This window comes from Lonchura striata, chromosome 15, assembly GCF_050655825.1.
Source record: "Lonchura striata isolate lonStrDom1 chromosome 15, ASM5065582v1, whole genome shotgun sequence".
NCBI classification, from domain to species: Eukaryota; Metazoa; Chordata; class Aves; order Passeriformes; family Estrildidae; genus Lonchura; species Lonchura striata.
Genome location: NC_140717.1, coordinates 16,501,480 through 16,526,096, shown reverse-complemented (window position 1 = coordinate 16,526,096; position 24,617 = coordinate 16,501,480). Strand labels below are relative to the sequence as shown.

At 45.5% G+C, this 24,617-nt stretch overlaps 1 protein-coding gene across 3 annotated transcripts in view; it reads right to left on the bottom strand.

The window, feature by feature from the left end:
- Window positions 1–24,617, bottom strand: part of ADGRD1 (adhesion G protein-coupled receptor D1) — a 123,003-nt gene that overhangs the window by 36,069 nt on the left and 62,317 nt on the right. For all 3 annotated transcript variants that reach the window (XM_021543959.3, XM_085593412.1, XM_021543961.4), the window contains 5 exons: window positions 24,165–24,238; window positions 22,246–22,369; window positions 8,582–8,685; window positions 6,003–6,114; window positions 818–971 (listed from right to left, as the gene is read on the bottom strand). In XM_021543959.3, the coding sequence (XP_021399634.2) occupies window positions 818–971; window positions 6,003–6,114; window positions 8,582–8,685; window positions 22,246–22,369; window positions 24,165–24,238 (568 nt within the window). The remainder of the gene's footprint in view (window positions 1–817; window positions 972–6,002; window positions 6,115–8,581; window positions 8,686–22,245; window positions 22,370–24,164; window positions 24,239–24,617) is intronic.

Sequence of the window (24,617 nt, the reverse complement as noted above, 5' to 3'; positions counted from 1 at the left end):
TCCTGTATCTCCAAATGAATTCGGAGAGAAGGAAAGATAATGCATATTTTAACATATTTCAAAATTGTCTATAATTGCATGTATATTCCTTTTCTATTTTTCACACCTATTCTTTGACCCAGTGAATGAGGTTCCCTCTCCTTCTGAATGTGGAGCTTTGTCAAGCACCACTGCTGCTCTCCCAGGGCTGTGATAGCAAGTGACTTTGCTCTGCTGGCAGGGTCTGCAACCCTTTAAATATGTGAAAATACTCAGCTCTGGCTCTCCAGAAATGCACATGGGTTATGCTTTTATTGCTGCATCTAGAAAGCCTTGAATTGTCTGAGATATTCCCATGTCACAGAACCACTTCTTCATTCCTAGTAACAACAACACTGGGGTTCTGTGCACACTTCTAATTTAAGGATTTCAAGGCACAAAGCACCAACCAGTGAAGCCTTGTGATAATTCTGTGTTGCTGTGCCCGTTTTTCTGCACGACTACAGAATACAGATGGAATAAGCCACTGGTGTGAGTCAGAACCAAAGAAAGAACACAGCAGTGTAGTGAGATTTCCCTCACTCAGTCCTGCCATTGGTTTGGTAATCGAGGGTCTGATCTTGCCTGGAGAGGTTGTGCAATTCCTGCAGTGGAATTAGGCTCAAGGACTACACTACAAGTCTGATTGCAGTCAGAAAAAGGATGCATTTTCTCATCCAACAGACCCACTCTCACTAAGGCAAACTGTGATCATAAGATGATAATTTCAAATATGCTTCTGAATATAATCTTGTCCCATAGTGAGGAGACTTAAAGTAAGCAGCTACTAAATGCTTACCCCATCCAATTCCATAATAATATAAGTGCTTGCTTTCTTCTGACCCAAATACTTTGATCACCATGCTGTAAAGATGAAATCCTTCCACCAGCATCCATGCAAACGCACTCAGGAAGAAAAAATGAAGGAGGATGGCCAATATCTTGCAAGGCAGCTAAATTAACAGTAAAAATGAATACATTAGTTCTTTGTGATACAGTCACATCGGTTTTGTTTTTCTTTTTTAACTTCTATAGACATTTGCAGGCTAAATATGAAATCACTGAAGTAAAACTGTCTTAAAAAGAAAGCAATAGACAATTTCATTTTTCTACTGCATTTTCAGATTGCTTCAGAGTAACAAATCCTCTTACCCTTGAAAAAAAAACAAATAAAAAAACCCCTAACAACATGGCCAAATGTGGTGTGGAAATCCAAGTGTGTTATTTATTTTTAACAGTAGAAGCAGTATTCCCATTAAAGTCTACACAGTATTTAGGGAATCGAAACTGTCTGCATGTGGTTGCTAAACCTGTAGTAAATACAGGAGTCAAAGAAGTGGGGTACAAGTGTTGTCCTGTACCCTGCTGCCTGCTTTTCCTTGAGGTGCTCCTCTCAGCATCTTTAATTTTTCTCTAAGCCAACGATCAACCTGGTTTAAAAACAGGAGAGCGGAATCCTTTCTCCTTTCCCAGTCTCAGGTGCTCCCCACTGGCTTTTCCTCACTCTCTGCCCTTCCCTTTCCTCACTCTCTGCTTTTCCCTTTCCTCACTCACTCTTTTGAGGAGGTCCCAGCAGAGTGGCTGTGCCCATCACTCAGTAACAGAGCAGAGGTGGCTGCAGGGATGTCCCCAGGTGATGTCCCCACACTGATGTTTCCACACTGATGGCCCCACACTGATGTCCCCAGGTGATGTCCCCACACTGATAGCCCCACACTGATGGCCCCACACTGATGTCCCCACACTGATAGCCCCACACTGATAGCCCCACACTGATGGCCCCACACTGATGTCCCCACACTGATAGCCCCACACTGATAGCCCCACACTGATGGCCCCACACTGATGTCCCCACACTGATGTCCCCACACTGATGTCCCCACACTGATAGCCCCACCAGAGGACCTGGTTTGCTCTGCCTCAGCTCAGCTGCAGCAGCCCCCCCCTGCCCCACGGCCCTGCCCTGTTGGTGGCAGGGTGCAGGGAGGGACGTTCTGCCCTGCAGCCGTGCCACCCCTCTGTGGCCCCTGCAGGGCTCCAGGGCTGCCTGCAGCCTGCCCCGGGGTGGGAAGGCTTTTGCCTTCCTCGGCAGGACCAGCCCCAGGGAGGCTCCAGGCAGGGGGAGCTGTGCTGGGGGAGCTCCACCAGCAGGACCCAGTTTGCTGCCTCAGGTGTTACTGGTTTTGTTCCCTTTGCCTGAGCTAAGCTGTGCTGTGCTGGCATTCTGTTCTTTATGTTGGTGGTTTGGGATTTTGAATCCAATGAAAATAAACCCCTGGGACCTGGTAGCATAATGAAAATGGAGGTTTTCCTGTACACACTCACTTGGACATTGCAAGGACATTCTAATGCAAATCCAATGGGACTACCTGCATTCAAAAGCAATAAATTTGGGGTTAATTTGTATAAGTGAGGTCTGTATGTGGTTTAGTATTTCACAAAGTTCAGTGACATATTATTAAACCAGATTAGCTTATTGACAAAAGCTGTAAGAGCCTTTCCAGTTAATTTTATCATAAGGCTATAAAATCCATTTTAATGCCTTTTGATTTCTACCAGAAGATTAGTCCACAAGAATCTAAATGCAACATAAAGCTGACATACAGGCTAGCTCTGTCAAATGGATGTTTTCCAACTTCTGATAGCCAAACAATATGAATCACAAAACAGCAGAAAAATAACACACAGTGAAGTAGCAGGAGGTTGGTCTGTATAGAATTTTGTATAATACCTAGTTGCAGATTTGTACATAAAACCCATAGCAAAGTTGCTGCTTATTCTGGTCGGGGGTTTTTTTGCCTTGATTATTGCTTAGAAGTTAGTGTTATATGGCAAAATTGCCTTCTGTAAAAGCACAGAGAAGCTGAGCCTTGACATGCTAAGCCCAAGCATGTCTCTCTTGCTGCACCTTGTGAAACACCCTGCTTTTAGCAGAATACTCATAAAAAGGCAGGTCTTGTTCTTGCTGCTCTTAGAGTTGACAACTAGAGGGTCTGTGGAAATAGAAAAAGCAGCCCTGCCAGCAGCAACGTCTCTGCTATTATTGCTGATGAGAAAGTAAAGCAGGCTTTCAGAAAGGCCTCCCAGTTTGTCTTTTTTTTTTTTTCCCTAGGACAGTCTTAAAACAGATAGGTATTTTACAGATACATCACAAACAAAAGCAGCTTGTTTCACCTCTCTCTGTTTGGATGTTTCCAGCAATGCCAGGCAGGAGCATTGAGTGAGAAAGAGACAAATACCCTGATCCAGAACTGCAGATAGTAGAGACATTAGATTTTCTGGTTGTGCTGGAAAAAAACTCAGTGCTGGCTAACACCTTAAACTTGAATTTTCATTTTCCTGTGTCTCAAGAATATAAAGACATAAAAAGACATCCTGATTTTGGGAAGAATTGCCTTCCTGGAATATGCCATGATCAGTTAACTATTGGTGGTAGGTGTCAATGACCAGCTTTTTATAAATAAATGAATAAATTAGGTGTACTGGAAATATTAAAGTCCTGTTTGTGAAGATAGAGCTTTGTGGTTAAAAACCACTATTATTCTACAAAAGAAAAACTGCTGTAGAACGAATTGTAAATCATTAAATAATGCATCTGAAAATAGCAGGGAATGCCGTATGCCATATCTGCAATCAAAACCAAAATATCCCCAGAGCCAGAGGTGGGGAAAGGATGGGGAGGCTCAGGGCAAGGAGGCAATGCCAGCCTCGAGAGGGGGACACAGAGGGTCCTGCAAGGGCACCCCAAAACAGCTCAGCACCGACACACCAGCCCTGGCAGAGGCAAAGATCACAAATTCACACCTGCTAGTGTAAATACTGCCTCCCTCTTTGTGTAAACGATCATTCAGCAGTTCAATTAAAGGTATTTAGGCTGTTGTCAAACTGCTCGGAGCAGGTAAGGACAGGAGACCAATAAAAGGATGAATCACAACCCATACACCCCCCCCACACCCCCCCCCCCGGATTCCACGAGGGCAAAGCAGTATTTACATCACATCTGTCAACTTTCAGACCTTTACAGTGTTATCCCATACAATTATAGCTGTTATAGAGGAGGTAGGGCAAACAAATCCACGGATTCTGTGAAGCATTTCATCTCACAAAGCCTGGTGTAAATGGGTCTCACCTCCTTGTGCTACCGCCCCGGTTTCACCAAAGTAGGTTTGGGATAGGTTTAAGAGGAAATCTGCAGCTGTTAAACTGCCTGTGTGAGCATCTCACAAGCTTGACTCAGCAAGAAGGACCTGAGTGTGACCGAGGCACGCTGTGAACCTGGGTGGCACTGGGGCTGGAGAACACGGCTGTGCCTGGAGAGCACAGCTGTCCCTGGAGAGCATGGCTGTCCCTGGAGAACACATCTGTCCCTGGAGAACACAGCTGTCCCTGGAGAACACAGCTGTCCCTGGAGAACACGGCTGTCCCTGGAGAACACAGCAGTGCCTGGAGAGCATGGCTGTGCCTGGAAAGCACATCTGTCCCTGGAGAACACAGCTGTCCCTGGAGAACACAGCTGTCCCTGGAGAGCATGGCTCTGTCTCCTCCAGCCCACACCAGGACAAAGCTGGGGCTTCACACCACCCAACAGACTGAGGGCCACAATGGCCTTGGTCAGCTGTAAAAAGGCTTCACATCCCATCTGAAGTGACTCAGCTGAATTGTCTGAACATTTGGGATGGATCAAAAACCTGTGAGAAAATGACACACTGTCCTGCTGAGTGAACCTTCTACTGCCCTCAAGACTATGTTCTTTCAAGAGGGTTTTAGCTCTCTACTTAAAGAGGATTATTTTCATGCCTGGTTTCTACTGTCTGCAGTTTCATCTTCTGCTGCTCTCCAATGCCTCCATTTCATTCTCCTTCTAAACCATCCCCTCTCATTTTCTCCCTTGCACATTGCATGACTCATTCAGGGCCCACCCGAATGCTAAACAGCAAAAGAATACAAACTTGGTTTTCAAAACTGCTTTTAGGTCCTCAGGTAATGACTGCCTGTGCAAACCAGACATTACGGTTATTTATAAACCTAACAGAAATTCAAGGGAACCCATTTCAGCTGAATATAAATTTAAGTAGCTGTTGTATTGGCAAAATGAACAATGTGCAAACCTCATATTTAGTTCTATTGAGAAAAAACACCACCACCACCACCACCCCCCCAATAATAGAAACCACTGGCTGCTTCTGAAAAATAATGGGGAGCAGCAGCTGGTCATAAAAGTAGACAAGTTTTTACCAGCACAAACACAGAGCACCCTGGAAGTTTATTGTAAAATCAGGTTGTTTCTGCTCTTCAGGTGGAACTTTCCATCAAAGACCTTAACATTACTTTAAATGGTGTTTTTAAAATTAACAGTGGGAATAAACTGGTTTTACTGGTATGTGGTGCTGTTAACTTGGCCTATTTGTCTTAACCTAACCCATGTGCTTTAGACACCAGTTTTAATGGTTTAGACCCTGGTACTCTGCCTAAGGAGTTCCCCCTGCAGCAGGATGGCATTTTTGGCTAAGGCATGTTAAAGCTACACCTTGCAATGCAGCAGCTGTCCCCAGCAGTGCAGCTGCCCCAGCAGACCCCGGTGACTCACGGTTGCAGGGCTGAGCAGTGCAGCTGCCCAGCAGCAGTACACCCACCCCAGCAGTGCAGCCACCCCAGCAGTGCAGCTGCCCAGCAGCAGTACAGCCACCCCAGCAGTACAGCCACCCCAGCAGCAGTGCAGCCACCCCAGCAGTGCAGCACCCAGCAGTGCAGCCACCCCAGCAGTACAGCCACCCCAGCAGTGCAGCTGCCCAGCAGCAGTACAGCCACCCCAGCAGCAGTGCAGCCACCCCAGCAGACCCCGGTGACTCACGGTTGCAGGGCTCAGCTGGAAGCTGGCCAGCAGCAGGGCCTGCCCCAGCAGCAGTGCAGCTGCCCAGCAGCAGTGCAGCACCCAGCAGTGCAGCACCCAGCAGTGCAGCACCCAGCAGACCCCGGTGACTCACGGTTGCAGGGCTCAGCTGGAAGCTGGCCAGCAGCAGGACCTGCCCCAGCAGCACGGCGCAGGACAGGTTGGCGTGGATGTGGTAGCGCTGGTTGCGGATGGTGCTGACAGACCTGCAGGGCACAGAAACACCTCAGCATGGCTCCGGGACACGGCTGTGCCCATCTCCCACCTGCAGGCACCCACACTGCCTTTGGCTCTTGGCAGGGGCACTGGGGGCTCTCTGGAGCTCTGCTCCCAGCGGCGTGGGGCGCCAGCTGAGGGGAGCCCTTGGCATCCTGCTGCTGTCCCACAGGCAGCAGGAGATGGATTTGCACGTGAGCAAGTGGATGTGACAGAATAGTGACAGAACATCAGCAAAGGGTTTGATCCTGATGGGTGCTAGGGTACCAGGCAGGTCGCACCCACTCCTCACAGAAAGCACATGGCACCTGTGCCCACACTGTGCCACAGTTCCTGGGTTCATTTTGTTGGTATTTGCCTTTCTGGGAAATAAGGGAATGGGAAAATACATTGGTTCCAATTCTGTTTTATACAAATATAACTTCTGAGCATGGAATGATAGCTCCATATACAGATGGGCAGTGCCTGTCTTGACAGGAACCTGACTGTGGTTTCAACATCATTTGAACATATCTCTCTTGGCTTTTCAAAAAACAGCTGGAAATCTGACAAGAACAGGCTTTCCTGGAAGTCTGCTGATCTTGTGTTTCTGTTCTCATCCCAAAATAGGAAACAGAACACAAAAACATTGATCTGAACATCTCAGGCCCTGCCTTAAACTCTGTTCTCTTTAAAAAATAAACAGTCCTGGTGATAACAGGTTCCTATTCCAATGCACCCTGCCTGCTGCACTGCTCCATGGGAAGGGAATGAAGAGGGAGATGACAAGAAGTATCGAGATCCCAAAAAGTAACTCAAAGGATGCTCTGCCTGCTGACAATGGCTTTGTAATGTGTCACAAGCTGGGCAGTGTCACCCAGGAGGGGAGCAGGGCTCACTGCCCTCCCAGCAAGGGGCTGCCATTGCCAGGACATGAAGTAGCAAAGAACTTGCCAGATTCTTCTCCACTTATGTCACAGTCATCTAACACCACATTGCAAAATTTAACTTCAGCTGCTTAATGAGACCCTGCTCTCCAGTGAAAACATAATCAAATTATGTTAAATTGGCAGTTTGAAGGATGCTGTATGTAGGGGGGCTGCTTAACCCTGTGACAGTCAGCTGGCTCCAAGCTCTCTTCCAAGTCTTCTGATTGCCTCCAGTTCCCTGAGGAGTTTTCATCCCTGCTGCAGCAACACCTCCTCCTTTTGCTCCTTTTTCCTCTCTAAACACTAACATCCAATTCTGCACTCAGACTAAAACGGAACAGGTCATTCCCCTTAGCCTGAACATGCCAACAGCACAATGTCAGACAGGCAGATGTTGGACTTATTTAGAGTGGATTTTGCCACACGTTATGCTCTCAGTCCAAGTATGACCAACACAGATCTCAAAACTTGGAAATAATACGGGGTCTGGAGAAAAACAAGCATTGTAATCAGTTTACTGAGATTCAGCAAGTCCTTTCCCCTAGAAACTGGCCTCTCAACAGGATGTCCAAAATACATGCTTAGGCACAGAAAACAAAACTCAAACTCTTAAGTGTGAACAATGTGGTTTAGTGTTTGAAATGAGTCAAGAATCCCACTCCTTGCTGTACTCCCAAAGTGCTGCACAACCTTGGATAAGTTACTTCACCCTTAGTCAGGTTTTCTGTTTCTTATTTAGACACAAACCTTTATGAAAGCTTTTTTTCCAGAAATGTTTGTATTAAGCTCAGCTGGGCCTCAAACTGATTTCTCACTACTGGAACATAAATAGGAATAAAGGTCCTGAGTGCCCTGGGGCAGAAACTTTCCCAGCATGAAAGCCCTCACAGGGGCTGCCCTGTTTTGGGCAGAAGATGCAGAGATTTTTAACCACGAGCCATAGAGTGAATTTCACACTGCTTACAGTGTCCTTCATCCCACTAAAGCAGCACAGAAAAGCAGCCTGATGGAGAACAGCGAGACACTTGAACATAAACGTGGGTTGTATGAGGTAATTGTGTACAAGTTGTGTGAAACTGAAGTCAGGCAGCCAGTGCTGACTGAGACTTCCTTACTGGGCATTCCTTTCTAAACAGCCTGCCTAACAGACAGGGCAGTGGAAAAGCAAAAAGTGCTGTCTGTGTGCTCCAGGCAACCCAAAGATGTGGGGGGGCAGAGGGAGTGGTCCTGCAGTCCCTGCTCACGTCGTACCTGAGTCCAGACCAGGACCTCCTACAAGGCTCTTTGCAAGATTCCTGAACTATAGCAAAGCATGGACAGTTAAAAAAAAATAAAAACCTCTCATGAGATTTAAATAGCTTGCTATATAAAGACCATCCCATTTCAGGAAATGAAAGTAATTTAGAAATAACCAACCAAGTGTTACAAATACATGTGCAGAATCTAATTAAGGAAGGTTGTAGAATTAATGGCCTTTGTTTTATCCTGAGTAGCTGAAGGGATCCTGCTTGCCTTTCTGCTCATCAGGTATGAAGTTAAAATTACTCACGACAGCACAGCGAACGTGACCAGGGTGATGGTCAGGCAGAAGATGGACAGGGCGCAGCCGATGTAAGTGATGGAGGAGAGGGCCACCTGGTGTTCTCTCGTTAGCTGCAGGCACAGGAGAGACCAGAACAGAGCTGTGAGCGGCTGTCCCCCCGAGCAGGCCAGCCCTGCCTTGCCCTGCCTGCCCTGCCCATGGTGTTCTGTCCCTGCCAGTGTCACACCTCAGTCCCCAGCAGTCCCTGCCCATGGTGTTCTGTCCCTGCCAGCGTCACAGCCTGGCCCCAGCAGCTTTCAGCGGTTCCTGCCGTGGCTGCAGGGCTCAGGCAGCCTGAACAACTCAGCCCGGGAGCTCGCAGGGCCCTGTGCTGCTCGCAGTGATGCTGCAGCATTGTTCACAGTGATGTTCTCAGTGCTGCTCACAGTGATGCTGCAGCGCTGCTCACAGGGCCCTGTGATGCTGCAGCGCTGCTCGAAGTGATGCTGCAGCATTGCTCACAGTGATGCTCGCAGTGCTGCTCACAGTGACCCTGCAGCGCTGCTCGCAATGCCCTGTGATGCTGCAGCACTGCTTGCAGTGATGCTGCAGCGTGCTCGCAGTGATGCTGCAGTGGTGCTCACAGGGCCCTGTGCTGCTTGCAGTGCTGCTGCAGCGTGCTCGCAGTGATGCTGCAGTGGTGCTCACAGGGCCCTGTGCTGCTTGCAGTGATGCTGCAGTGGTGCTCACAGGGCCCTGTGCTGCTTGCAGTGCTGCTGCAGTGCTGCTCCCAGGGCCCTGTGATGCTCCCAGTGATGCTGCAGCACCGCTGCAGTCATTCCCATCCCTGTGCAAGCACCACCATGCAGGGAGAGCAGCACCAGAGAACACATCCACCAGAGCCCTTCAGAGCCACGGGCTCGGTGCGATGGATCCTGTTGGCAGCGCCTGCCGAGGGAGCTGGGCTGACACTACAGAGTGAGAAACCCCAGCAAGGAGCCAGCGTGAGCAGCAGGAGGGCAAACTCTGCTCCCAGCCCTGCTTCCATCTCCTGGCACCTCCTGGGGAGGTAATGCAATTTTTAGGAGCATTTAAACTGCAACTCCACAGTGCTCTCCCACCAGGATCTCTGTTAAACCTGGACAGAGTCAGTGCAAGAGGGACACTGTGGTTTGGCTATTCATCTTCAATTAATCAGAGTGTGGTTTAATTTTCCATGCAAGTTCTCATAAAAGAATGACAAAAGAGCCACACCCAACAAAGGGAGCCAGGCAGTATTAATATGTAATAAGTAGAACAGAGCTAGGCAGGAAAAAGCTTTCTCATCCTAGAAGAATTTTCAAACATTTTTCCTGACTTGATTTTGGACAGACTTGACATTTTCATAAACTGAAGGAAAAAAAATTAGTCAATCAAAAAGTTTTAATTTTGATGCTTGAAATATGGTGTTACTATTTAAATCTCAATTTACTATTAATTAAATTCCAAGCTGAAAAATATTTATTTCTTATTAAAAAATACTAAAAGGAATGTTTCAAAAACATTTTTACAGCACATTTATCTAATAAAAACTACTCTTTTCACATATGTTTGGGATTTTCTATTCTTTTCCACACACACAATAAAATTTCCCACCCAAAGTATTCCATTAGAGATTATCAAACCGAAGCAGCTCTACCAATAAACCCCCCATTAAAATTCCTTTTAAAGGAGAGAAATAATGTGCCATGTGGTCATGGGAAAACATAAATACAGACAAAAAGAGGTGCTGTGTATGTCGGTTTTCACTGTAATTATCTGCCCTAGCAGCTCACGTGTGCCGAGTTTCCAGCAGAAGAGCTCAGCAATCCGAGAGCCATTAAGGGATGCAGCAGCACTGAAAGACAACTGTTGCTATGGTGTCACTGTTCCTAGGAAATATGATGCAGCTCTTGACTATTTTTTCATTTTTCAGCCAAAGACACATTTCTTTTCCCTGACTGGACAGCATCAATTACGGAAACAACAGAGTTCTGTGTACTGGAACAGCTTAAAAGCTCCAGATAATTCCTACAAAAGAGATGCTATCATCCCTCATCCCCCAAAGAAGCCATGTACAGGCATTCTTCACAGAAGATTCCTGAAATAGGATCATCTGTGTGGCAAATGGAGCACTTCAGAAGTGATTTCCTCATCAGGTATATTCATGTCCAAAATGCATGGCCCTTATTTCCCAGTTCCTCCAGTAGACACCCTTTTCCTTTTTCCCTGGCTGCAGGTGGCTCACAATTCTGCAGAAGGGGGAGGGGAGCTGAGAAAGCTTTTCAGATGTAAAGTCACTCTGAAATCATTATTTCTTATCAGTCCTTAAGCCATAAAATGCTCCCTAGAGAGTTTCCCTGCTCAGGGAAAATTCATATTTACAGTGGTCTGTCCTGGTGTTTGCCCTGGCAGGGATCTCAGAGGGGTGGTGTGTCCTTACTATCACAGACAAATGCAGAAGATCCCGAGGAGAAAACCAGTGGAAATGGGCAAAAACTCACAGAATCCCAGAATGGCCTGGGTTGGAAGGGACCTTAATGGTGCAGTGCCACCCCAGCCATGGCAGGGACACCTTCCACTGCCCCACGAGCTCCCAGCCCTGTCCAGCCTGGCCTGGGGCACTGCCAGGGATTCAGGGGCAGCCCCACTGCTCTGGGCACCTGTGCCAGGCCTGCCCAGCCTCCCAGGGAGGAATTTCTTCCCAATGTGTGCTCTAAACCTTCCCTCCTTCTGTTTGAAGCCATTCTCCTTTTCCTGTCACTGCCTGCTCTTGTCAACAGCTCCTCTCCATCCTGTAGGCTCCCTTCGGGTGCTGGAAAGCCACAATTAGTCAGCCTGACGCCTCCTTCTCTCCAGGCTGAACAGACCCAAATCTTTCCATGTGGGAAAGGTGTTCCATTCCCCCCAAATCAAACTGATTGTTTTTTTCCCATAGTAATCCAAAAGAAGATAATGATCACTCAGATATTTTTGCTCTCTAATTTCTTTGATGTCATGTTTCTAAGAAAGTCTGTCTCTGGGTTTTAGTTCAATCTTTCTCCAGAAACCCCTGCAGGGCAAGACAAAATGCGAATCCAACTGAGCCTCTATGACATAGAAATGAAAAAGGGGAAAAAAAATCTCTTCTACAACAAAATGTATGAGATTCACTGAAACCTGAAATAACCTACATAGGTCCCTGCACCTGTGAGCTGGAAATTGCTCTTGCTCTGGTGAACACAACCAAAATGTGATGAGGCTCTAAGAGTGATGCTCCTAAATCAATACTCACATCAGTCGGGTAACAGCTCTTCCAAAAGCAGCAGCACTGCAGTGCAGCCTCTCCTGCCCGTGTGAGGGACAGAGCTGGGCTCCAAGCTGTCTTTCATTGCTGTTAAGGACCCAGGGCAGCCTGCGGGGGCTGTTCTCAGAGGGGCAGCTGGGCTGGAGGCTGCAGGAGGGCTGGAAAGCTCCTGCTCGTGCAGGTGTGAGTTGCAGGGAAAGAACGTGAGCAAGCACAGAAAGAGCATGAAAGGAGGCCTGGAATGATTTCCAGGCTGTGCAGCCTCACTGCAGGGCGGTGCTGGAGGAGGGAAAAGACCCTGCATTTAAAGATATCAGATCTCCAGAACCCTCTCAACCCTGCTGTCACAGCACATCTGGATGTGCTGCATTCTCATTTGAAGGGATAACAAGGAGCAATTTGTTAGAGGTACCTGGGTTGTCAAAATATTGGGCCTTATTAATTTAGAAACTATTTTAATGAATTCCAGTGCTCTGATAAGGGCTGATTTTACCTTACCTCAGCGTGTCCTTTTGAAAGTTTACAGACTTCCTGCATGATGTGGAATATAAAACAGTAATTTGGGATGTTTTTGTAGTCAGCACAAAAACTCTAATCAAGCTGCAATGCTATTATTAAGGAAAATAGCATTAAAAAGGACCACATAAAACACTGAGCAATCTGTGAAGTTGTCCCATGAGCCTGATTCTCACACTTGTCCCAGTCTACATTAAATTATTCTTTTCTTCTAAAATGCTTTGCTTCCTTGCATTTATATGGTCATTCTTTTACTCTGAAAAGCCAGGAAACAAGCTCATCCACTCATGTCAGCAATCACCAACACTAAGAGACAGATGTTTCTTAGTTTCAGCTCTGGCAAGGTAAAATCAAAAATTCCTACCTCATGTAAAGCCCCCACCCTTTCAGCTGCAACACCCCTCACCTTGAGTGTGCTGAAAGCCTGGCCAAAGAACGGGAGGGTTTGGGCAGATCCACCCACTGGGGCAGCAGAGCCCACTGTCCTACCCTTGCTCTCCCTCTTAAAAAAGTTACTACATTGCTTAACACTTTTATTTTGGAAACTGGCAGGCAAGTGGATGGCCTGAGAAATGATCCAGCTCAGACTCCAAGTACGAATTTTTCATTTATAAAGCTGTGCATGGAAAAAAAAAAAAAAAAAAAAGAAGTGCTAACTCCTCTGTTTATAAATAACTGTACAGAAGATGAAAATACATTATTATAATGAGATGGTACCTTTCGTACCTGCAGGAGCTGGGAAAGGTCATTCAGGCTGAAAGACTTACTCAGAAGGCTCTACAAGAAAAATTGTTTGTGTCCGGAAGAGAAAAGCTCCTTTTTTTATGTGAAGTCACTGAGTGACCACACACAGGAGCACAACAGCCCCTGGGCAGTTCAGAGCATCTGCCTGGGCTCTCTGCTCAGTGCTCCCTTTTTCCAGGGGACATCTGCCCTCCTGTCCCTGTCCTTTTCCAAATTATTCACCTCTCGGGCCATTGACTGCACCTCTTCTGCTTGGCTAAGAGTGTACTTTTGGCTTTCTCCAAAGGAAGGAACTTTTTGGGGAAGTTCTAACCTGAAATTTTCTCCTTCACATGCTGCAAAACATCCCTCTATTTCTGCCTTCAGAGGTCACACATCAGACAAAGGGCTGAGCTCCAATACTTCAACCAAGGCTTGTCATAGCTGATCCTGACAGGGTTTGCCCTTGGACCAAGTTACAGCTTCACCATTTAGACACCAAAAGCAGTAATTTCACTGTCTAAACTACTTTTGAAATCTCATTTCTGAAAAACAATTCCTCTTCCAGACAAAGGCAAGTTGTTGAACCAAAAAAGGTTTTACAACCTCAAAAATGAGTTCTGCAAGCTGAGGAGATCTTACCTCTGGTTTGTGTTTTGGTCTCACTCACTGGTACAGCCTGGGATAGGTTTGCATTTCATTAAACCACAGTTATTTGTTCACTGGTGGAAATGCCACAACAACTGCATTTTGCCCTAAGTCCAAACAGAAGAGTGAGCCAGATTTTCACGTCCCTTTTGGTCAGCTTTCCATCTCATGGAGACGTCCCACCATGGGTCCCCTTGCACTGCAGATGGCTTTTGCTGTTCATTGATCTGCCAGGGGCTGCCCAGCTCTGGAACCCAGCCTCAAACCCCTCTGCAAAGGCTGAACTTCCTCCCTGAGGATTTCCTGGGGGGAAAGGGCAGGGGGTGAGGGGCAACAGCTAGGTTCAGCCAAATCTACTGAAGTTGTATCTTTAAAATGTAATCTGAATCCAATTAAGAAAAGGATTAATAATTAACTTTGGCAGCCTGAGTGTCTCAGAGACATTAAAACGCTGGCCTTGGCTGATGAAGCTAATGGTTTTAATTACCTCCAGAAGGGCTGCTGAAATTCAATTTCGGTCCGGAGAGGCCTTTATTTATGTGTTAAACAATAATAACAATACAAATCTCTGTTTTCCTTCAGCTTGCCAAGCACTTTGTTAGGTACACAACATTCCATTTTTTTTTAAATTAACATCTGTGACCAGTTCAGGAGGCTCAGTGTGCTCCCTGAGACCACAGGATCGATTTTGGTGGGGCCATGCTACATGGCACTGTACAATCACCACCCACAGAAAACCCTAATTTGATGTACAAACTTCTTTTCTCAAGCCACAATGCATCAGATACTGTGAATGTAAAGAAAAAACAGCCTCTGAGAGTCATGCTTCACAATGCAATCATCTTTATCAGCCATTTCCAGCAGAATTGTTTTTGAATTCCCCTTCTCTATTGACTCCAGAGTTCCAAGCAATCTGCAATAAAGTGCTGCACAGGGGGCTTTTCAGGATTAAAGGCACATTTTCCACCAGCCAGCCCGGCCTGGTGCTGCTTATTTAAAACTTCTCACTGTGACACAAAAAATACAGACTTTTCCAAATATCTCTGCCAAGATATTAATTAATATTTTTATATGCCCACATCATTTTTTAAAGTAGTTTTGGGCACTGTGTCATCAAACTGTAGGGGTTCTGCTCATTACAAATCTCAAACAGCAGGTTCTCAGTTCAAATGAAGCTTGAAGGAAGCATGGCAGGGAGGAAAGACTCAAGTTGTGAGGAGGTATCAGATTATAATAAAGTTTGGGGACCAGAAAAGCTGATATTTCCAAGTTCTTAAATCTGCTCGTGCAGCAGAGAGCAGGGTGTTTTTTCTGCCTTCCTTTCATGTCTAAGGAAATGTTAAGTGCTGTATTCCCAGCAGATCGTCCCGTGAGGCTCAGGAGCTGCTTTTGCCCATACACCAGGGCTGAACATCTGCTCTCTGCCTGTGCTGCAGCAGGAGCAGGCTCCTCCTGCTCCCAGCTAACAGCCAGGCTCGAGTGCATGGGGAGCATCCCAGAAGGGTCAGACCCACCAGGGCTCCAGCAGAGACACAGCAATGCAGGGATGTCACTCCTGTGACAGTCACATTCTCTGGGCACAGAGACATGATTCTGTCTCTCAGGATTGCACAGGGAGAAGAAGAGAAAACAATCTCTGCCTCTGCTCCTTTGTTTGCCCATGTGGAATGTGGTTGGGGATTGTTCACCTGCAGGGATGGCTGGGCTGGATTCTGGGGAAGTTGTTTGGGGTCAGTGACCAAAGGGACCCAGCTGTGGCTCGGGCTCTCAGCAGAGTTACGAGTTTATTCATTAGTTAAATGGGTATGTAAGGAGTAGTACAGTATCTCTTTAAATAGTATATTAATGTAATATGGTATAGGTTTAATAAAGCTATCCTTCATCCTCCTGATCTGGAGCAGACATCATCATTTCTTCCCTGAGCCAGGGTTCACTGCAGTTTTTTACTATATTCTCCTGCCAGGCTGAGCCTGAGGCCTTTCAGAGCAGCTGAGGACAGTGAAATACCCAGCTCCTAGCACAATTCCATAAAAATGTGTCTAGCTCCGTTCTCCCAGGCCTGGGCTTTGGCTCCAAAAGGCCCATTTGGACTCAGGGCTGGGACTGAGTGAGGCTCCTGCCCCAGCCTTTGGGGACAAAGAGCTCACTGCAGGAGGCAGACCAAACTCAAGTGCAGAGTCACTGCATCTAAAGAGAAACGTGATGGATAAAAGTGCCCTGCTCATAACATTTTACACTGCACGGGGAAATCCTTTAGTCAGCAAGAACTGGCTGCCAAGTGGTTCAGTGGTCTCATTTCCACCACAGAAAGGAAGTCTATGTTCTTTTGGTGAGTATTCTGATTAAAATTGACTACTCCATCATGCTTCTCAAACAAAGTGGTTATTTCAACAGTTATAGCACTCTTAAATATCTGTGCTTTTCCAAAATAAAAAGTCAATTTTAGTCTCCCCTGCTGAGTGAAATTCAGTAACTGCCAAACAATTCTCTAAGGAATTTGAGATGTTTAGTATCCTGCAGCACTGGTCCAACTTTTCCCGTGTAATTCTGTGGGATTAGGGACAAGCAGAAATTCTCCTATTTCCTCCCATCAAAATCAACAGAGCTGTACTGGCATAGGAGTGGAATAGCAGAGGCATGAAAAATGGCTCTGGGTTAAAAATCAAGAGCAGTGCTCGATTTTCAGGAAAGCTGAGCACGGGCGTCGTAAGGACAAAAGAAATATGATGCACAGTCCCAGTGTGAACATCAGGGAGATGTGCTCCTCCACAGGGACAATAATCACTGCAGTAAAATGGAGGGGAAGTGGAGAGAGTGAGAAAGAACAAAGAAAGTTTACAAAGCAATGCTAGAATAATCACCCAGGCTGATTTATCTTTGTGCATCTGATGGCTGAGGGCTGTCTGAACTGTCTGTGGAGATCTTTTCAGTTACACGAACTGTCAGTGGTAATAAACAAGGACCCAAAAAATCCCAGTGCCTATCCAATTTTTAAATATGCAACACAAAGAAAAATTACTGGACTAAGGCATTATTCTTTTTATGTTCCCAGCAATGAAAAGCATGCTGAGAAAAGTAATTATAGAAAAATTACAAAACAGCAGAAAACGGAGAGTGCTACATTATTTCTATTTCATTGTCCTATTAGAGTATGAAGCTGGCTGGAAATTTTAAGAAATAACTTATGATTTTAGACTGCTATTGTATTGCAGCCAAAGTGCAGTGTTTGAATAATAATAATTTCAGTATTAGACCTAGGAAACAATGCTCCAAACAGATAAATTACACATCTATCCCACATATTTTTAAAGCATCTTGCAACATTAGGTCTTTTTCAAAAGAGCCTTTATGAACACAAATTGATGCACCTTTTTCTCAGTCATCCTCAGCTATAACAGTGAAAGATAAAATAAAGACCCATATATTGCCTCAAGAAAAGAAATTTGGGATGATTTTTTTGTAAACAGAAGCTCACAGATAAATACCCAAACATTTCCAAAATCCTGGGCTCCCTAAAAATGCAATGGGTTGTTTCTACAGTTCCATCATCAAGATCAGATGGTTTTAAGTATTTTCCCTGTATAAACACTTGTCTGCTTACAAGCCCATTGATGAGCTGCTTGAACTATATTGATTGATGGTCTCTTCTGAATTGTGAACAGGCTACAAATGGGATAAAAAACAAAGTCATTTCTAGCTTTAGAAATGCAGAAAATGTGTTCAAAACTCCAAACAATTTCTAACACAGATTGTATAACACTACTGCTTAGCTGGAAATGTCCATCCACATGTGAACTTTACAGGAGCCATTTTTATACTCTCACAGTTTGAAAAGACAGCCAGAGGAAAAATAGGAAAAAAGAACAATTTAAGAGAATGATTTAGGAGACATAAATATTTCAGTTGTGTCCTGCATTGGTGTTTTGGGGGAGGGAGACCCAGGCTTCAAACTCTATTTTTCTGTGGGAGAAAATGATTCCTCTTTGAAAGGATTTTTGAACCCTGGGTCCCCAGGTGTCCACCATCCTTTAGCTGAAGTGACATTTACGTGGCAGATGGTACAAATAGCCTGGCACGCTTTGTAGTTGTTGGATCACTATAAAAACAAATCTGCCAGATGGCTGGCATGTTCCTTGGCAGGAGCAGAGGGCCCCACTGACTGATGGAGGGAGAAAGCTGCCCAAAATGCAGTAATAGCATCTGAATTTTCTTTGGAGCACTTCTGAGCTGCAGCTCTGTGCTGAACTGAAGGGACACTGCTGTCCCGTGTATGCCCCTGCCCCTCCTGCCCCTGCCCCTGATGCCCCTGCCCCTGATGCCCCTCCTGGCACTGCCCCTGTCCCTCCTGCCCCCGTCCCTGCTGCCAGGAGCCCCCAGCAGCAGAGGCAGAGCTGGGATCCCCCCGGCCCCAGGGGATGTCTCCTGTCCCACCCAGGTGCCACCCAGCAGGACACTGCTGCACCACTGCTGCAGTAAACCCTCAGGCAGCTCCTGACCCTGGGTCTCTTCTTCCTGGCCCTTCTCCAGAAGAACAAAGACATCAAAATAAATGGATTCTTTCTTTCTCCCACCACAGCCACACTGGTGCACCTGTGGCTCCCTGCCTGTTTGTGCTGGCTGCCCTGGATGGAGGAAAGCCTGGAACACTGCTCTGGACCAAGGAGGGAGGAAGACAGGACTTCCCCAGGTGCAGCTGCAGCAATGGTTATTTGCTAGAGGGACTTCTTCACCCTGCCTCAGGCTCCCCATCAGAAGGAGGAGCTCAATCAGAGCAGTCCCTTCATGCCTGCACAGCTCCTCCGAGTGTCCCGTGCCAGGGCTTGCTGGGAAGATGGGACTGAACAATCTTCAGTCTCTGACTTGGTCAGAGCTGCCCACGAGTTCCTAACGGTCCCCAAGTGCTGATTGCCTGCTGACCTTAATTACATCCATGACATTTCTCAATCAAGGGTTCAGCATGTTCCTTCAGGAACATTCTGCTCATCTGCACTCCCATTTTGCCTTCAATCAACTTATTTATTTGTTCAAACCAGTTGATGACCACTAAGCTCTAAAATTCAAAATAGATGTTATCATTCTCAAGTGAGGACCAACAAGATAAACGAATCTCAGCAATAAGGAATGTGGGCCAGGCATGCTACAGACATAACAGCAGAGTGATAAAACACGAACAATTTCAGCATGTCTGTGGTCCAACTCCTCAGCAGGGTACCAGGTCAGTGCCAGGCTGACATCTGAGCACCACATGGCTGTAAGAGGGTTATTTCAACCCTGAAATAAACTTGTTACAACTGCTAATCCCCTGCACCTCTGAAGGCACTGAGCTGAGCTCCTCAGCAACATTGTTCCTGTCCTTCTTTCACAACCACCTTGGCTTCAGTGCCTTAAAGCTCCTGCTGAAACCAATGAAAAATCTGGAGTGCTGTGCAACTACATCTGTAATCTGAGCTCAAGTTATAAGTCATTCACAACTTTCAAAGTTCTTTCCATCCTGGTGCAGAGCCCACAGATATCAGAGTGAAGGTTCATGTTGTCACACTGAAGTTAATATTCCAGAATTTCAAATTTTCCTTTGTGACTAGTCTCTTTCAATTTCTTTCTCTAAATATTAGAATAAAAGTGATTTTTTATCTCAGCAGATTTCAGCCTTTGGAGACCACCTCCAGCTGGCACACAATAGAACAGTGACTGAATTAATCTAACCTGTTTTGAGTAAAGATCAAGAAGAAAAATGGAGAATTCACAGCTTGTTCTCAAGAACTTTCTTGCATTTCCATGCTCTAAGCTCCCTAGAAATTACACCCACCTGACAGTCTGTGCCACGAATGTCTAACAGTTCATCAGCACCCCTGATCTCAGTATTTCAAATGTTCAAGAGACAGCACCAGGAAATGCAAGATACCCTACAGTTTTGTTCCTATCAATGGCTCACTGAAACAAAATGCAATCCAAGTGGGACACTGTAATTCCTCCCAAGCCAGGTGCATGAATTAGTAACACAGCTCTGCAGTGCTAAGGAATATTGAGAATGCAGCAGGGCATCCCTGGACACAAAGAGCACAGGGGATGTGCCTGGGGAGATCTGTGAGGGTGGCACAGGGGCTGGAGCAGAGCCAGCAGGAAGGAGCACAGGGCCACAGGAGCCGCAGGGATGGACCCTGCTGCATTCCAAGCTGGAAAAAGCCACACCTAACCAGGTGAAGGAGCAAAGGGAAGGACTTAAGCACGAAGATCCCTGTTGGAATTCAGCATTATTCAGGAAGAAGTCGCCATCCTTGACAGAGTCAGCCCCGAGCCAAGCCCTGGCCACCAGCAGTGCCCACCCCACCTGCCCAGCAGGACTGCTGAGGAAGGTCACTCATTTTCAGAGCTGGCTGCTCAGAGACACCTTGGCTTTGTCTGGACCCCCTGAGGATCCCGTGCACTCCAGCTGGGAACAGCAAACTCTAAAGAACTGCAAAGTCTCATTAATGGGAAGCCTATGCCCTTTTATTTTTTTTTTTTTTTGAGCAGAAGGAAAATCAATGTGAAGGGGAGCTGAGAGAGGCAGAGCACTCGTCCCACTGAGCTGCTCCCAAGAGCTCATGGATTTCTCACTAGGGCTCTCCCTGGGCCTGTTCTCCAGGACTGAAGCTGCTGCACACGTACTGGTGTGTATTGCAACTCTTTATCACTGTCAGCATTGCCCTTTTTTAGATTTTCAAATTGTTTCTGTGCCTCTGCCTGCCTTTCTGCAGGGGCTGGCAGAACTGTGCACCCCTGGTTTTGCTGGCTGCTGCAGGAAAGGCTGAGCAGGTGCCCATGGAGGGGGCCTCTGCCTCTTGCTGCTCCCCTGAGAGATGTATTTATCTGTACCCTGGGGAGAGAGGGAAATGATACTTGCCACAGAAGAAGAGAAGTATAAAAAGAATTACCATGAAAAATTAATTCCCATATTTTTTTTGTACCAAAAAAAATACAGCTTTTGATGAAAAAATCTACAGTTCTCAGGCAGTTCATTTCCAATAACTTATTTCCATTCTTTATGAAAGAAAGAATGGGTAAGAATATAATTATTTTTTTCCAGAATCTAGAGAAAAAGAGACATTCTGTCAAAAACAGTGTTCATACAAAAAAAAGATTTGATCCATTTAAATTTGTTTGGCCACAGATGTATTATAGCTGTGGAAACAGAACCGCTCAAATGTGGGCAATTGAACACTCCCACTCTCTTTTACTTGCTTTATATTGTCTGTGCACTGCATCTATGAAAAGATTAAACTGTACAAAAGTTCAAGATCAGATATAACATCACTGCAACAATCTCTTGGAGCATTGGCATCTGGTGTTCCAAGGGGTGATTTAAATGGGCCCTTTGAACCTTGGCTCATGAATTTCTGAACATGGTGAACAAACACAAGTATGTGCTCAAAATCCACAGCATTTTAACATTTGCTTAAGAGGGTTCCAAGGACACCTGAGAGACGTTTCCAATTGTCACATTGGTTCAGTAGGCTTCACTTAGCTAATGTTTTGGGAATTTGTGACTGCTGGCACAGCTCAAAAGCCAGGAATTCTGTCTTAGCCTGACTCTTCATGTCAATTGCATAACAATTCTTTTCACTAGTTAAAAAAAATACTACCACAAGAAAATCCTAAATGGCCCATTTAAAAGAAATGTCTTGGACAAAGATTTGGGATGAGATTTTCCTTTAATCATACAGGGGAAAACAAAGCTGTGGAAAAACATTCTGCACAAAGTCTGTGGATGTAAATGCACCAGACCAAAAATGTAAGGAGAGAGAATTATTGAAAACGGAGCTGTTAAAGGACTGTGAGGAACTGGAAGGTCCATTCACATCCAGCCTTTCCTGGTTATGTGTTTCAGACCCCTTAAGGAAAACTTGATTCCAAAGAATTCTATATGAAATATCTTTGATCTCTAATCACTAATATCACATCATATTAAAACTTATTGCAGTATCTCATTAATCATCACAATCCTAAATCTGTTTAGTTGAAAGCTGGGCCTTTCCGAACTATTCCCAGTGGAGAACCAACCAATCTTTCAGTGACATTTAATTGCTGGCTGTCCTCTTTAATCCTGGCTAATTCCCTGAATGCTGCTCTTTAAAACAGGGTTAATAATAGCACATTTCTCCCAAGATTCTTCTGTCTTACAAGATGGGAGGTCTTGAGGCAAAGCTGCATTTTATTATCAGCCTGAAGAGTTCCTAGAAAAATTATACTTGGAAAGCAGATGGGGTCATTAGGTGCTTTACAAGTAATAAAGATAATGATAGTTAGATGGATGACCTGAGGAAGCCAACCCCCCTTCAAGTGCTCAGACTGACACAAAGGGCTGGGGTATTAACAAAGCTCTCTGGATAACACAACAGAAGCAAGAAACAAATCCAAGTTGGGTAGAAGTGAGCCCAGTTTCAGTCACTTACGTGGTGTAAGGATGTAACTGATGCATTTATGCTTCATTTTGAACAGTTACTGCTTTGCTGAGTCTCACCTTCAGGGGCACCACTTGCATCAGGATGGCGAAGTTGGTGAGGTGGTTGCAGAGGCACACAGAGTAGTTGAGGTCCCCACTCTCACGCACACAGCCCTCGTCAGACCAAACACCAGTCCCATTGCTGCAAAGCACAAAAGGCAGTGTCACCTCTGCCAAATGCACCTGCTGCAGGTTCACTTGACATGCACTGTGCAGGTTAGCTTGACATGCACTTGACTCCTGTTCACAGGAGCCAAAAGGGTCTGGAAGCCATCTCAGGCTGGGGACCCCACTAACGCTGCTAGTGTCCTCTCAATTCCATCCTGAAAATAGTTAAGGAAAACATTCACCAGGACAAAGCACAGATCAGACCCCTCCACGAACGTCTCTAGAGATTTCTCCCTGGTTCTAAAATCAATGAATGATAACTACATTTACAGTACATTTTGCATCTAATTTATGGCATTTCACCCAAACCCAGATTTCTTTATTTGGAGAACTGTAGTACCAGACAAGTCAATAATATTGCAAAATCCCCAGAATCATTGTGTCTTCTGTGCTGCCTGACCCTTACCCAGTGCCACACTCATCCTGTTAAAGCAATTCAGGCTGGAAGGATCCTCACACACTTTGCTTTTTTCTGAGCAGTGATCCTCATGAGTTTGCTTTTCCTCAGAGCCAGGACAAGCCAGAATTCCCTGTGCTCTGCCAGCCTTGGGGTGCAGTGGGGACACAGGAGCCTCAGGGACCACGGGTCACCCACCCACTGACTGACAGGAACTATTTCTTTCTCCTTTTTTTCTGGGTCCTGCAGATTGACTGAGTGATCTGTACTTCTCCCAGTGCTGTTTTAAAGATAGGTATTACCTCATACTCCTGCCCTTCAGGACCTCCTTGAGCTCTCAGAGAGACTGTTGTAGGTCAGAAACCAAATTAACTACTGTGCACCAGGGAATAAACCCATCCTGGCACAAGGAAGCTCATCTGGAAGGACAGATTTCATATTTGAGTTTTAATCCCTCCAAAGCCCCCAGGGCCCCAGCCCCAGAGGAGAGCAGTACAGGAACAATGCCCCAGTCATATTCATTTGCTTCATTAAAACCTGCTTCTAATTTCTCCTAATTTGTGAGTAACCATAACAACGAGTAACTGCCAACAGCTGGGGCAGCTCAACACAGGTGAAACAAAACTTCAGTAAAACAATAGCATGACCTTCCCAAGTGCATGGTGTTCAGGAGGGATCACAGCATCCCAGACCATTGCTACATCAACTAGGCTTACACTGTTACAGCTCAAACCCTGCTAATCCCCATGAAATGAAAAATTCACTATTTGCACTCTTTCTCTATGAGTTCACTAAGTGCAGCATATTTCAAAAGAAAAAAAAATTTAAATGTATTCAGTGCTAAAAAAAAAAAAAAACCTACTGCTTTTCCACAGCTCTTATTTTCTGAGTGAAATTTGAGGTGATTTTTATTTCCTTTTAATTCTACTTTGCATTAAAGATGGATCATTGCATTATGTTTATCAATTCCATGCACTGGCCAAAATCCACAGCTCTGAAATCCAGAATTCACACGCTGCTGTGGCACAGAGCCAGTGAAAACAAAGGCTGTGCTGGAGCTCTGCCACCCTGAAACATCCGAGCACCTGCCCAAGTGGACACACTCATGAAACAAGACAAGCACGATTTGTATAAAGTCTGCAACTCTGATTACAAAATGTTTCCAGTTCCCAATTGCCACCCCAGGGTGTGGGAATACCAGGTCTCCTATCTCTGGTAAGAAGAAACAATCAGATTTGGGTTTTTTGGTTCCATTTCTTTAACTATTTCCATGAATGAAAGGAAGCAAGAAGAATATAGATAATACACAGGATCGCAAAGAAAGTGTAATGTAGTAAAACCAGGTTAAAGAATTTGGAATGATGCGACATACCTGTAATCCAGAAATGCACAGTAAAGATGAACTCTGTTACTTTTATTTAGTGCTTGGCTGTATTGTCTGGGCGTCTGCAAGAAAAAAACACAAACCCCGAAGGAATGTTTAAAAAGGCCTAAATTTCTCTATTCACTACTTCATGTTCTCATTGCTACAATAATTTAAAGTGATTGATTATAGATTAACACACCAGAACTGGCAGCAAAATTGTTCAGTCCTCATTTCTCCAACATAAGCTCCAAACGTGCAAAGACTGGCACTCAGTCTTAATTTTATGCACTGGGATTAAACTTGTAGCACTCTGAGTGAGAAATCTGTGCCTCCTTTAAGCAAATAGCAAAGCAGGATCACTATTGTACATAAGCACAAATACATTTGTTAATTTTTGCAGGATTGAGACATCATTCTTCAGTATACACATGGCTTCTTTGGGTTTTGTTCCTCGTTTGT